Below are 15,000 nucleotides of genomic sequence, written 5' to 3'. Positions count from 1 at the left end.
ATTATTTATTTCATTTATTCATTTGTCTATTCCTTCACTTACTCATTTATGCCTATTTACCTAATTATCAATTTTTATATTTCTATGCTTCTTGATTGAAATTTCTGCTTATATTCATTTATTTGCATACACATTAATTATCTATTTGTTATTCATTTATTATTATTAATCACTGTAGATGACAAATGAATATATTCAATCGCTTGACGACCCACAAACTAGATTAAGGCAATCTTAATTAATTCATTCAATTATGTGACATTCTTTACATATTTTGCTCTGGCTGACGCCAAACAACTTTATGCAGCAGAAGAGAGGATGAAAAAATGGTCCTTGATCGAATAGGATTCTATTTTGTTCTCATTTCTTCATTTACTCTTATGTAATGAGAATTGACTCGTATTAGTCTGAGTAAAACATGGAAAGAGATTTTTTGGATGGAAAGGTTGACCATTTGACACAGCTTTGTATTATATATATACATATATGTATATACATATATATATATATATATATATATATAAATATATATTCAACCACAATTCACTTTTAATTCCATGCCATCGCAGTCGAGACTAAGGAGCTCGAAGGAAGCATATGTTGGAAATTGAAACGTGGTCGAGTCGAGGACTTGAACTCAGCTCGGACATGACAAAGCGTCAGTGACTAAACTCATTGCGATATCAAGAGAGATATAAGTTGAGCACAACTTTATTATTTACGTATGCTCGAGTTACATACAAATACACGAAATTTTGCGTCCAACCCCACCTCCGCTATGATAGTGCAATTGTTAGTATGTACACGTCGGAAAGTTTATATATACACTGAATAGTTCCCAGTGAACAGATTAATATCTTTTCAACCAGAATTCATTTTTAATTCCATGCCATCGCAGTCAAGACTAATGAGGGGCTTGAAGGAAGCATATGTTGGAAATTGAAACGTGGTCGAGCCGAGGACTCGAACTCACGTTCGAGCTGAATATATATATATATATATATATATATATATATATATATATATATATATTTCGAAGGGGTATAGTAAAGTTTTAATCATCATCCGGTAGTTATTCAGCTATGTTGATGAAATTTTGTCAGTGTAATTACTGGTCCTCATGTGCATGATGGTGCAAAAATGTTTTCTGAAGTTTGTTTAATTTTTTTTACAGGTGATGCTAGATGTCACTAACCTGCAAGATGAAGATAGAGGCTCGTAGCGTGATTAAGTTCCTGCATTTGAAGGGTTACAGTGCCCGGCAAATCCATGATGAAATGAAGGCTGTCTATGGTGATGATTGCCCGTCATATGACACTGTTGTGAGATGGAAAAGGAATTTCCAAACTGGCCACATGTCCCTCACAGACGAGCCAAGAACTGGACGACCATCACTCACGGACAGTGCGGCCACAGTGAAGAAAGTGGAGGATCTTATCCTGGAAGACCGACGAGTAACCATCCACGTGATCATGCATGAGACTGGTCTTAGTTACGGCAGTGTGTGGAAAATTATTCACGACGAACTGCACATGTCTAAGGTGTCAGCACGCTGGGTTCCGCGCTTACTGACTCCTCTCCAAAGGCAAACAGGGAGTGACCTGTCGAGGCTGATGTTGACTCTTTTGGAGCAGGATGAAGAGGATTTCTTTGGTCGTCTGGTAACTACTGACGAAAGTTGGATCTATCTGTATGATCGAGAGACCAAAGAGATGAGCAAGGAATGGAAGCACACCACATCCCCTCCCCACCAAGAAGGTTAAGGTACAGAAGTCCGCAGGGAAGTTCATGCTGTCGGTTTTTTGGGACTATCGTGGAGTCATCCTCACAGACTACCTTGCAAAGGGTCAGACCATCACTAGCGCATACTACTGCACACTTTTGAAACAAGGTCCGAGATGTTTGGGACATTGTGACAAGTTGATGAAGGTGGAAAAAGAAGTCACGGGTCTAGTTCCGAGTTTCTTTTAGTTTATTCCTGACCGGTTTCACTCGATGCTTCTTCAGAAGAAGCATAGAGCAAAATCGGTCAGAAATAAGTTAAAAAAAAAAAAAAAAAAAAAAAAAAAAAAAAAAAAAAAAAAAAAATCGGAACTAGACCCGTGACTTTTTTTTCCACCTTCATCATATATATATATATATATATATATATATATATATATGTATATATATATAGATATATATATATATACATATACAGTATATATATATATAAATATATATATATATATATATATATCTGTATATACATGTATATATATACATATATATATATAATATATATATATATATATATATATATATATATATATATATATAGCAATGTGCTTACGGCCTACTCCTCTCCTCATTAATGTGATCACTCAAGAATATTGTGGTTAAGTCTGATGTGCATTCACCTGATGCTTTAATCACTGTCTGGTGTTTTCACCAGGCCTGTGCTCACATCCTGGTGCTTCATATATGGTGTCATGTACATCTGAAAAAACACCTGTTTTTTCTGGGGACCTGGGCTCACTTTCTGGTGTTGTGTTCAGTCTTCTGGTGTTGTGTTCTTTGTCTGGGGTACATGGTCGCCTAGGAGCATCTCAATTCTAGAAGCTTCTTCTAATAAGCTCATGATAGCAGTCTCGCTCTTTCATTATAAAATCATAAAACTCCATTACTTGTTCCGTAAATTCGGTTGAACTTGAAGGATCGGGTCATAAATTTGGGCGAATTCGCCTGATTAATTTTATCTCCCACGATTTTTTTTTTTTTTTTTTTTTTTTTAAGAAGAGCGTGTCAGTTCAGATATAGCTGGAGACTCTCTTTTTTTATGAAGAGATCATGTGGTCCCACAGTTGAGAGTTTAGGCGTTAATAGGCACTCCAAGTATTCCAAAAAATAACTTGATTAAACGAAAAAAGAAGAAAAAGTAAATATACAAAAGGTGAATTATTAATTTCTTATTGTTCGTTAGTTTTTTCGTGATGGACGAGTACACACACACACACACACACACACACACACACACACACACACACACACACACACACACACACACACACACACACACACACACACACACACACACACACACACACACACACACACACACACACACACACACACACACACACGAGTCCAACACGTGATCAAAGACCATGGTGAATCACACACACACACACACACACACACACACACACACACACACACACACACACACACACACACACACACACACACACACACACGAGTCCAACACGTGATCCAAAACCATGGTGAATCACACACACACACACACACACACACACACACACACACACACACACACACACACACACACACACACACACACACACACACGTACACGCTCCCACAACCACGGGTCATTAGATTCGTTTAAGAAATCCTGGTGACTTACCTCGACCTTCTGCCGCGTCTTTGAGGCCTCTCTGTCCTCCTCGACTTTCCTCCCGGATTCCCCGCATATGTCCCTCGATCTTATCCTCGAGCTATTCCGCAAATGCTCCTTGGTCATCCTTCAAATAGCCAAGAAATATTTCGAGGCTGACCTGCAGTGCTTATCAAAGTCCTTCAAAATACCGAAAGATACTGAGTTAGTTTATATATATTTTTGTTGTTGACCACTTTACTTTTTAGATATATTGAGCTACTATATATACATATATATATATATATATATATATATGTGTGTGTGTGTGTGTGTGTGTGTGTGTGTGTGTGTGTGTGTGTGTGTGTGTGTGTGTGTACATAATGAATAAAACAATGCTGTTTGACTCTGGGCCGTTCGGTTTGGATGTCAAGAAAGTCCTATGGCAGCAGAAGTTCATAGACAAATGTACTCGTACATGTGATAATAAGTTAATGCTTAAAATAATGAACAAATCAGATCAAGTATTCTGTGTAAGATATCGAATAGGTCCTGATAGAAGACTAGTGTGTGACTGATATGTAAGGGTGTTGCCCATTAGTAGCATTTGTACAATGATTAAGTGTACATATACTGGTCAGGTGTCGATTAAAGCTAAAATAGATGAAGATTTTTTCATGAAGATTAATCTCTACTTGTAAGAAAATGATGCGTGGTACTGAGCCATAGGGGTGTCAGAAAAACTACTTTGGGAAAAGTAGTAGAGTGGTCATATGTATGTGATAAACATATGGGAATGGGCAAACTGGGACTCTACGATAGGTTTGAATTTATCGTTTTCTCTCCTTGTAAAAGTAAGGGCCGGGTGATTGGTCCCGACTTCTCTTTGTCCTGAGCGATGTGAAAGGGTAACCCTCGAAAAGAAAGAAAGATTCAATTAAAAAAAAAAAAAAAAAAAAAAAAAAAAAACAGGAGTTAATTTCGGAAATTTTCTTCCGAATATCAGAGGGTTCCGAATTTCGCAAATTTTAGGGTTCGACTCCCGTACGATCACCATAATGACTGTCACCTGCCCAGGCTCTCGGAGCACACAGGGCAAAAGTGACGGCTTCAGGCAAGCTACCTTGAGAATACTCTCGTGCCTCTTACACCGTCCTTTGTTGCATTCTTGTTTTGGGAAAGGCTTGGGAACACACACATTGAAACTATTCATTTCCTACCCACTTCCTTGTAAAGGGTAAACGCTTTGCATAAGAGATGTGAGGATTATAGACTCGAGCATTATAGTCTGAAGTATTGTGTGTCTTGGTGAGATGTATAGTGTGCTGTGTTGAGGGGGACGGGGGGGAAGGGGAAGAATGGAGGGAGGAAGAAGAGCAAGTGGAGGACAAGAAGAGAGAGGAATTTAGAATACTGTATACTGTAAGATTATGTATATATATATATATATATATATATATATATATATATATATATATATGTATATATGTTTGCATATATATATATATATATATATATATATATATATATATATATGTGTATATATATATGTATATATATATAATATATATATATATATATATATATATATATACATATATATATTTATATATATAATATGGATGCATAATTTCGTATGACACGATGTAGTTCATGTGGTATGGCAGCGTGCTAAATAAAATGTAAAAAAGTAAAACGAAGAGGAAAAAAAACAGGTAAAGATAGGAGACAGAAAGGAGAGGAGGAGGGGAAGAAGGAACAAAGAGGAGGAGGAGGAGGAGGAAGAGGAGGAGGAGGAGGGCCGTGTAGGATGCGGATAAGGACCCCTGGGCTTGGGGCCCCCTGCTGGCCCCTATCGGGCTCCGTCGTCTTCAGGTCCAACCTGCTGACTCCTTAACGCCGTGACGTCATCATTAAGGGCTTCGGGAAGGTGGGCTGGTTGCTTTGGCTAGGTATTTCAACGTGTCACAGACACAGCCACAGGTACAGACAAAGACACAGACATAGACAAAGACATAGACACAGAAAAAGGTACATACACAGACACAGGCAAGACACAGACACAAGTACATAGGAACAGACATAGACACACGTGTACACAAATACCGACACAGATATAGACACAGACAGATACAGCCACAGATACAGGTACAGACGCAGATACAGGTACAGACGCAGATACAGACACTGGTACAGATACACAGACACAGACAAACACAGACAATGATATAGGTGCAGATACAGACACAAACACAGGTATAAAGGTAAAGCCATACACACAAGACACAAAGGTACAGACACAGGCACAGACATAGGTACAGACATTGATCTTGATGCAGTACAGACACAGGTACAAAGGTACAGACATAGACACACAGACACAAATATAGACAATGATATAGGTACAGATACAGACACATGTACAAATGTACAGACATAGACAAAGGTACAGACACAGGCACAGATATACAGATACAGACACACACGCAGGTATAGATACAGACAGACACAAATACAGTCACTGATATAGGTATAAACATAGGCCCTGTTACCAATAACCAGGAAAGGTTTAAGGAGGAAAGCAGGAAGAAGCAGGAAGGAGTTAAGAGTTAAAAGTAAAGTGAATTAAGGTTAAAATTAAAGCGAGAGTGAAGTTAAAAGGGAGTAAAATTTAAAAATGATCAGCATTTTCTTTCTTTATTTGTTTATTTATATATTTATTTGTATGTTTTTTTTTTTTGTTTTTTTTGTTTGTTTTTACAGTCTTTAATCATAAAGTAATACTGAGTGACCCTGGGCCGTAGGGGTGTCACTCAAGTCCCTAAAATATCAGATGCATAAAACATACGGGATCACAAACACAGAGACGGTTTCCCACGAGTGTAGCTCGTATCTTCTATATTATACACACACACACACACACACACACACACACACACACACACACACACACACACACACACACACACACACACACACACACACACACACACACACACACACACACACACACACACACACACACACACACACACGTACACACACACGAGTAGTACTGTAGTTAGGAGACAAACTGATGTGATGAGATAACATATGAATGACAATACAGTAAATTAAATAGTCATTCAATCAAATAGTCAATCAATCAGTCAATGAGTCAGTCAAAACATGGGATTGGCTGACAGCTATAGCCAGCCTTAGAGGTATGTGAGGTGGTGGGTAGGGGGTTGGGGGGTTGGGGTTGCAAAATCAATTGCAAAGAGAGTTTAGGCTCTAGATCCTAGAACACTAAGAACAGGCTGAAAAAGTCTTAGATAATTCGTCTTGTATCTACAACATTTTACTAGATTCTAGAACCCGTTGTCAAAATAATTACATCTTATCCAGTCTTAGACGGCAGTGCAAGATGCTTAATCTGTTTTTGAAGTAGAGGATTTGTGTAATACAATATATCAAAGGTAAATGAAACATTGTAATTTGTATTTAGTTACAGTGTCCATTCTGAGATGGTAAGAGTACTATGAGACTGCATGCGTTTTGCACAGCCCACTGAGAGTACAGTTATCGGTAATTCTGTATAGAACTGCGTTCGGGTGATGGTGGTAAATGTGGTTATAGTGGATTTATATAATGAAAAATGAATATAGAATGCTTCTCTGTCTATCTTCCTCTCTCTCTCTCTCTCTCTCTCTCTCTCTCTCTCTCTCTCTCTCTCTCTCTCTCTCTCTCTCTCTCTCTCTCTCTCTCTCTCTCTCTCTCTCTCTCTCTCTCTCTCTCTCTCCCTCCCTCCCTCTCCCACTCTCTCTCCCCCTCTCAACCCCCTTCCCTGTCCCTGTGACTCTTCCGAGGTCAGGTCGATTCAGACATGAATAAGAAAGAAAATCAAAGAAGGATTCTTCGGGACCTCGAGAGCCACCCCACCCCGACCCAGACCCCCACACCTCCTACAGGATATCTGGTGGTTCCTGCAGGGTTGATAAGACCCCACTCCAACACCTACTCCTCTTCGGGAGTTCTGAATGGCCCGAAGCTCCCGCTGGGTCGCTGCGGGAGTCGAGGGGAGTCAAGGGAGTTGCAGTCTGATGAAGGGAAAGTGGGAGTGGGAGTGGGAGTGGGAGGGTCATTGAGTTTCTTTTTTTTCATTCTTATCAATGAAGACGTATGTATTAGGGGATCTGTACGCACGAACACGCGCACACATGCATGGACGCATGCGCGCGCGCGTGCGCACACATGGCCATTGATTTACCTAGATACTAGTATGAGCGCGTGCACGCACACCCACAACACACACACATGTATATATGTATGTATATATGTAATATATATATATATATATATATATATATATACATATATATATAATATACATATATATATATACATGTATATATATGTATATATGTATGTATATATATATGTATATATATATGTATATAACGTAGAAACCACTGTTGGAGTAGAAAAGACTGGAAACGGGGAATCTATATATTTCGATTGCAAACTGCAATCCTCTTCAGTAGATACAAATAAGAGAGAGGGCGTACTGTTTAAGTAGCACCCTTAACAAAAGAAAGGGGAACATGGGAAGATATCTCTACCCTATTCTCACTCCGTATGTGAGGTCAGGAGGCAAATGAGCTTTCACTAGGTTGGAGATGAAGAGTCCGGACATTATGTCCGGGGACCATTGGCCCTTTGAAATAAAGTTGTGACTTAGTTTACATCGGACAGACTGGAAGGGATTTGAACACCAGGATGATTGAACATAAACGTTCCATTAAATATGCACAAGATAGCTCAGCTGTGTTCCAACATGTTAAGCAATTTAAACATTGTTTAGATTGGGACAGAGCTGAGCTTATTTATAAATCCAGATGTGAGTTCAGGAGAAAAATGGTAGAATCTACGATCATTGAATTTCAGCCCAACATGAATATTTCAAAGGGCCAATGGTCCCTGGACATAATGTCCGGACTCTTCATCTCCAACCTAGTGAAAGCTCATTTGCCTCCTGACCTCACATACGGAGTGAGAATAGGGTAGAGATATCTTCCCATGTTCCCCTTTCTTTTGTTAAGGGTGCTACTTAAACAGTACGCCCTCTCTCTTATTTGTATCTACTGAAGAGGATTGCAGTTTGCAATCGAAATATATAGATTCCCCGTTTCCAGTCTTTTCTACTCCAACAGTGGTTTCTACGTTATTGACAAATGTGTGATTACATTTTTCACCTGTATATATGTATATATGTATGTATATACGTATATACGTGTATGTGTATGTATATACATATATAGGTGTTATATATATATATATATATAAGGTGCAAGGATGACCCGTCATCCAGGAGGTGCTAAGATAAGAGGGAGGGTGGAGGGGTTGGAGTATATGTATGTATATATATATATATATATATATATATATATATATATATATATATATATAGTTTACCTGGAAATATACTCGCGCGTGTTTGGTGTGTGTGTGTGTGTGTGTGTGTGTGTGTGTGTGTGTGTGTGTGTGTGTGTGTGTGTGTGTGTGTGTGTGTGTGTGTGTGTGTGTGTGATTCACAATCGTCTAGGATCGCGTGTTGGACTCGTGATCGACAGCTATTTCTTTCCAGGGAGAGAGCTCAGAGCTCATACATGACCGATCTATGGGTAATGATGTGATCTTACACGCACACACACACATCTCCCCGCCCACGAGAGTTGGAGTAACGACTCACAGCGCAGCGATAATGAAATAATTTCAGCCCTGGGTGGGATTTGAACCCGGACCACCGTAGTGGCAGCCACGAACGCTACCACTCTGCCACCGAGTAATGTCCATGTGAGCATGTACTGTATGTGTGTGTGTGTGTGTGTGTGCGTGTATGTGTGTGTGTGTGTGTGTGTGTGTGTGTGTGTGTGTGTGTGTGTGCGTGCGCGCGCGTCCGTGCATACCATACCTATGTAATCTTAAATGAAATCACGGATGGTATGGAGTTTAAAAAAAAAAAAAAAAAAAAAAAAAAAGGGACCGAAGAGTTTGATGGAGGGCAGACCCTCTGGTGTCGAAGAAGAGCCAAGTCATCAAGAAAAATTGGAGAAGAGAAGTCAAAAGTCAGGAGGCGTCTTCGAAGTCCGAGGAGATTGATGGAGCCTCCGAAGTGAGGCCGTTGCAGAGTGACGAGCGTGTGAGTCTAATATACAAATATTTGTTCCGGCAGATTTGTTCTGAATACATATGTGTTTGCAAATACTCGTGCGTGTATGCATACGCGCACGCGCACACACTTGGGCGTGTATACACACAGATACATGCACACATGCACACGCACACATGCGCGCGCGCACAAACACATACACACACACACACACACACACACACACATATATATATATATATATATATATATATACAAAAAACACACACACACACACACACTGTTAGAAAGAGAGAAGGAGCGAGATAGAAAAAGAAATGATGAGCAAATAAGAGAGAAAGAGAGTCAGGGAGAGAGAAGGAACTCGAGGGAGCAAGGAGGAGCGAGAAGGAGCTAGAGGTAACGTGATGACTCACTCTTGTGCCACTAAGTACGTTGTTCTTCTCGTACGCGATTAACACAGAAAGGTGAGACCTTCGCACTACGGGACGGCAGAAGGGTGGGTGCGGCTATGCGCTGTCTACGCGTCTATCCACCATTGATGGATGGATTGAGGAGTTGACGAATGATCCGCTTCAATACGGAAACGTCCACAAATGAAATAGCGTATGACGTCACTGTAGAGATGGGGGTTGATGGATGGACTGATGTATTGATGGATTAAGTGGATATAGGTATTGGTTGAGTATACCCCTTGGCTGAATAAAATTTCTCGGTGCTATTTAGAATAAAATGTGCAAAGTATGGCATTTAAGGTCAATGACTTGTATAGATTGCAAATTATATATATATATATATATATATATATATATATATATATATATATATATGTATATAATATATATATATATATATGTATATAATATATATATATATATATATGATAATAATATATATATATATATATGTATATATATATATATATAAGTATATATATATATGTATATATATATATATATATATATATTTATGTATATATATATATATATATATATATACGCTAATAACTAACAGTGATGATTTGTGTTCAGTTATACAAGAGTCACCACTGGTAAAGAAAAACTAAAAGAAGCAGATCGCTTTCGTATATCACGTCTTCAGTACAATGTACTTTGTATACTTAATATACGAAAGCCCTCGGCTTTATTTACTTTTTCTTTATCAGTGGTCACTCTTATATATATATATATATATGCTTAAAAGTGGCAGTCTGCCGACAAGATTGACTAGATAAACACCAAATGAGGACGGAGCCTTTATTTGTACGACGTTTCGCTTATTACAGCTTTTTCAAGTACAAGTTGAGATACAAATGCTTGAGATTAAATAAGGGGAAAGGAGGGAACGGGGAGAGAAAAAGGGGGGGGGAAGGAAGAGGAGGAGGAGGAGGAGGAGGAGGAGGAGGAGGAGGAGGAGGGTGGGGGGATGGACACTGGGAAAGGATGAGAATGCCGGCCCAAACGTCCGTGAGCGAAATGTCCACAAAGGGTGGTTTAAGTATTTAATATTTTGCTGGCCATGGGTATTAGGGGAATAATGTGCGGAGATATGTTAAACATGCCCCTGTTTTGTTCAATAGTGTTCGTTCCTTGAATGATTGCTGCTTCTAAACACTTCCTGCGGATTTTGTCTGGTTCCCGCATCAGCAGCTCTGCATTCTTCCAGTCCATAAGATGGTTTTCCTTGTTTCTATGTGTCACACATGCATTGGTGGTGACATCATGCCTGACGTCGTAACGGTGTTCACGTATTCGTGTATTCAGGTCACGTGACGTTTCTCCGATATATATATATATATGTATATATATACATGTATATATATATATGTATATATACATATATATACACATATATATACATATATATACTGTATATATATATATATATAATATATTCATATATATATATTCATATATATATATATATATATATATATATATATATATATATATATATATATTCATCTGGCGGCACCGGGTTTAAGTCGGTTCTTGAGTCTCGCTAAATTGACCAACACTGATACTTATTAACACCACCACTACCCCCATCACTATCACCACCAATATCACAGCCACCAACACCATCACCGATATCATTATCACCGACACTATTACCAGTATCACTACCACCACTATTACCATCACTATCACCACCATCATCTTCACTATCACTACTACAATTATCATCATCAGCCATCACCAACACCACTACTTTGACCTACATCACCATCGCCAGCGTTGACGGGGAAGCTGTGACAATGAACAGTTTTCTCTGTGAGCGATAACCGGCGAGACATCTGGAGATGGCCGGAACGCCCGGAGGGGACCGGGGGGTGGAGGTGGGGGGGGGGACACTGGTTGTTAGGGGCTGTCGTTTACCAGCGGTTCTATCCTTGTGGGTAATCTTGTGTTGAGGGAGGGAGGAAGAGGTGGAAGGGAGGGAGAGAATGGGGGAAGGCTATAGTGAAATGGTGGTTGGAAGGGAGAGAGAGAGAGAGAGAGAGAGAGAGAGAGAGAGAGAGAGAGAGAGAGAGAGAGAGAGAGAGAGAGAGAGAGAGAGAGAGAGAGAGAGAGAGAGAGAGAGAGAGAGAGAGAGAGAGAGAGAGAGAGAGAGAGAGAAAGGGAGAGAGAGAATAAATGAGGAAGAGAGTGGGAGAGACACACAGACAGAAAGAGAGAGAGAACAAAGGGGAGAAAGAGGAAGAGGAGGAGGAGGAGGAGGAGGAGGAGGAGGAGGAGGAGGAGGAGGAATATGAGGAGGTGGTGACTTTGGCACCTGACAATTCCAAGACATCTCGGCCCATTGACAGGTGGCGAAGGCGGGTGGAGTGACGTCACAAAATTTTGTCATGGGGTCCGTCCCTCTCTCTCTGGATGCTTGTCTGTCTATGTCCAGTTTATATACAATATGTATACACACACACACACACACACACACACACACACACACACACACACACACACACACACACACACACACACACACACACACATATATATATATATATATATATATATATATATATATATGTATATATATGTATATATATGTATATGTATATATATATGTATATATATGTATATGTATATATATGTATATATATGTATATGTATATATATATGTATATGTATGTATATGTATATGTATGTATATGTATATATATTGTATATATGTATTTATGTATATATATACATGTGTGTGCGTGCGTGCGTACGTGTGTATTTACGTGTGTGTACATATATACGCATGGTTGTCTGTACGCATTAACTGAAATCACAAGCATGTATACTCACCAACCCATTAATCCTTGGTTAAACACCCTAATTAATTAATTAATTAGGAAAATTTATGGACGTTGAAAAAGGACAGCTTCGATCTCAGGAAATGCCCCTTAGAGTCTCAAATTAGGGCGAAGAATCGCCCACCTCGCCCTTAAGGTCCGGGGCGCCGGGACGGGGCGCTGGGCGCTTAATGAGCAAGAGGGTCCAGATAGCGCACCGTGGGGTGCCTGCTGTCTCCGAGCCCCGTCATCCTTCTCTATTTCCTCCCCAGATTCTCCCCTCCCCCACCTCCCTTCCCTTCCCCCCATACACTTTCTACATCCTTATTATTCAACCCCGACTCCCCCCCATCCTCCCCTCGTCCCTTCTCCTCCCCCACTCCTTCTCTATTTCCTCCCAAACACTTTCTATATCCTTATTCACCTCCTTATTCCCCTCCCCAACTCTCCTCTCCTCTCCTCTCCTCTCCTCTCTTCCTCCTTCATTTCTTCAACAGATCTCCCTTCCCTTCCCTTCCCATCTTACCTATTACCTTCCTCCTCACCTCACCTCTTAATTCCTTCTACTTTCCTTTACTTCCCCCTCTCTCTCTCTCTCTCTCTCTCTCTCTCTCTCTCTCTCTCTCTCTCTCTCTCTCTCTCTCTCTCTCTCTCTCTCTCTCTCTCTCTCTCTCTCTTCCTTTTCTATAGACCCATAGAAGCCAACCCCTTCCATACGCTTCGGAACTTTACCTCGTAATTCCTTCTGCCGCCTGGCAATTTTATTCAGAACCACATAACGGGCCTCCCCCCCCCCCTTTCCACATTTCCTCATTCCACTTCAGACCTCCCGAAGGCGACCGAGCGAGCCTGGAGAAGAGTCCGTGATTAGCTCACAGGAAATTCTCTTCATAGCTCCAAGACTTCGCATTAATCACACCTAAATAATTCACAGCAATACCTATCTTTTACTCATTCATCAGTGTCAAACCGTATAAGCGTATGTATGTTTTCTGCTATGTGTATATGTGTATGCGCATGTGTATATGTGTATGTGTATATGTATATGTCTATATATATGTATATGTATATGTATATGTATATGTATATGCATATGCATATGCATATGTATATGTATATGTATATGTATATGTATATGTACATGTAGATGTATATAGATTTGTATGTGTGGATACGTATATGCATATATGTGTATTTATGTATATATGTATATATATAGTTCGAATATATGTATATGTATATGTGTATATATATATATATGTATATATATATACAAATATATAATATATGTGTATATGTACACATGTGTAAATGTGTATATATGTATGTGTACATGTATGTATGGATATATACGTATATGAGTATAATTGTATAAGTGTATATGTAAGTATGGACATATGTGCATATGTATATATGTATAAACGTTTACAAATGTATATACTGTACACATTTTACGCGACTGTACATAAAGTTTGGGATGATTTATGTGACGATAACTACAGGTGTCACCGAAGCGAATCGAAGATAGCATCGACAGCTATACTCGTACTCAACTATATTTGCGTTTCTATTTGACACAGTCAGCCTTAGGGAGGAAGGGAAGGGGGGAGAGGAGGGAGTGGGAGTAGGAGTGGGAGTGGGAGAGGGAGGGGGAGAGGGAGGGGGAGAGGGAGGGGGAGAGGGAGGGGAAGGGGAGGGGGAGTGAGAGGAAGGGGGAGAGGGGGAGGGGGAAGGGGAGGGGGAGGCGGGCCTTGCCCACAGGTGAATAAAATCTTTGATGTGTTTCATTTGGTCATGATGTCATTCCAAGTCTTTAATTGGTCCAATGTGACCTAACCTCGAACTGGGTCGTCTTGGGTCAGATTGGAATTTTTGGGTATCTTTTTTTTTTGTAATAGTAGGTTTATCTTTGCCTTATACTGCCTTGTCTTGTCTTGTATTTTTTGTCTTATTTTTTCTGTCTTGTCATTTTTTTGGCATTTATCTTGTCTTTTTCATGCTTGTTTCGTCTTGTTTTGTCTTGCCTTGTCTCGTCTTGTCTCGTCTTGTCTTGGCCTGTCTTGTCTGTCTTGTTCGTATTATCTTGTCCTGTTTTGTCTCGTTTTGTCTTGAATGCGAGAGAAAGAGAAGGAGCGAAAGTTGTCAAATGAATCATATCCCTTCAATACGGTTACGTAATTTTTTTCTGGCTAA

The 15,000-nt window shown here is 39.7% G+C and overlaps 1 protein-coding gene across 1 annotated transcript; it reads left to right on the top strand.

Annotated features, from left to right (window-relative positions):
- Positions 1 to 1,202: 1,202 nt before the first annotated feature.
- Positions 1,203 to 1,763, top strand: LOC143040836 (protein GVQW3-like). Its single transcript, XM_076212275.1, has one exon. It carries the CDS (start codon positions 1,203 to 1,205, stop codon positions 1,761 to 1,763), a length of 561 nt encoding a protein of 186 aa, XP_076068390.1.
- Positions 1,764 to 15,000: the final 13,237 nt, after the last annotated feature.

Source organism: Oratosquilla oratoria, chromosome 29, assembly GCF_046742065.1.
Source record: "Oratosquilla oratoria isolate Oo_2021 chromosome 29, ASM4674206v1, whole genome shotgun sequence".
NCBI lineage: Eukaryota > Metazoa > Arthropoda > Malacostraca > Stomatopoda > Squillidae > Oratosquilla > Oratosquilla oratoria.
Note: the sequence above shows the minus strand (reverse complement) of the source record. Positions and strands in the feature narration are given on the sequence as shown.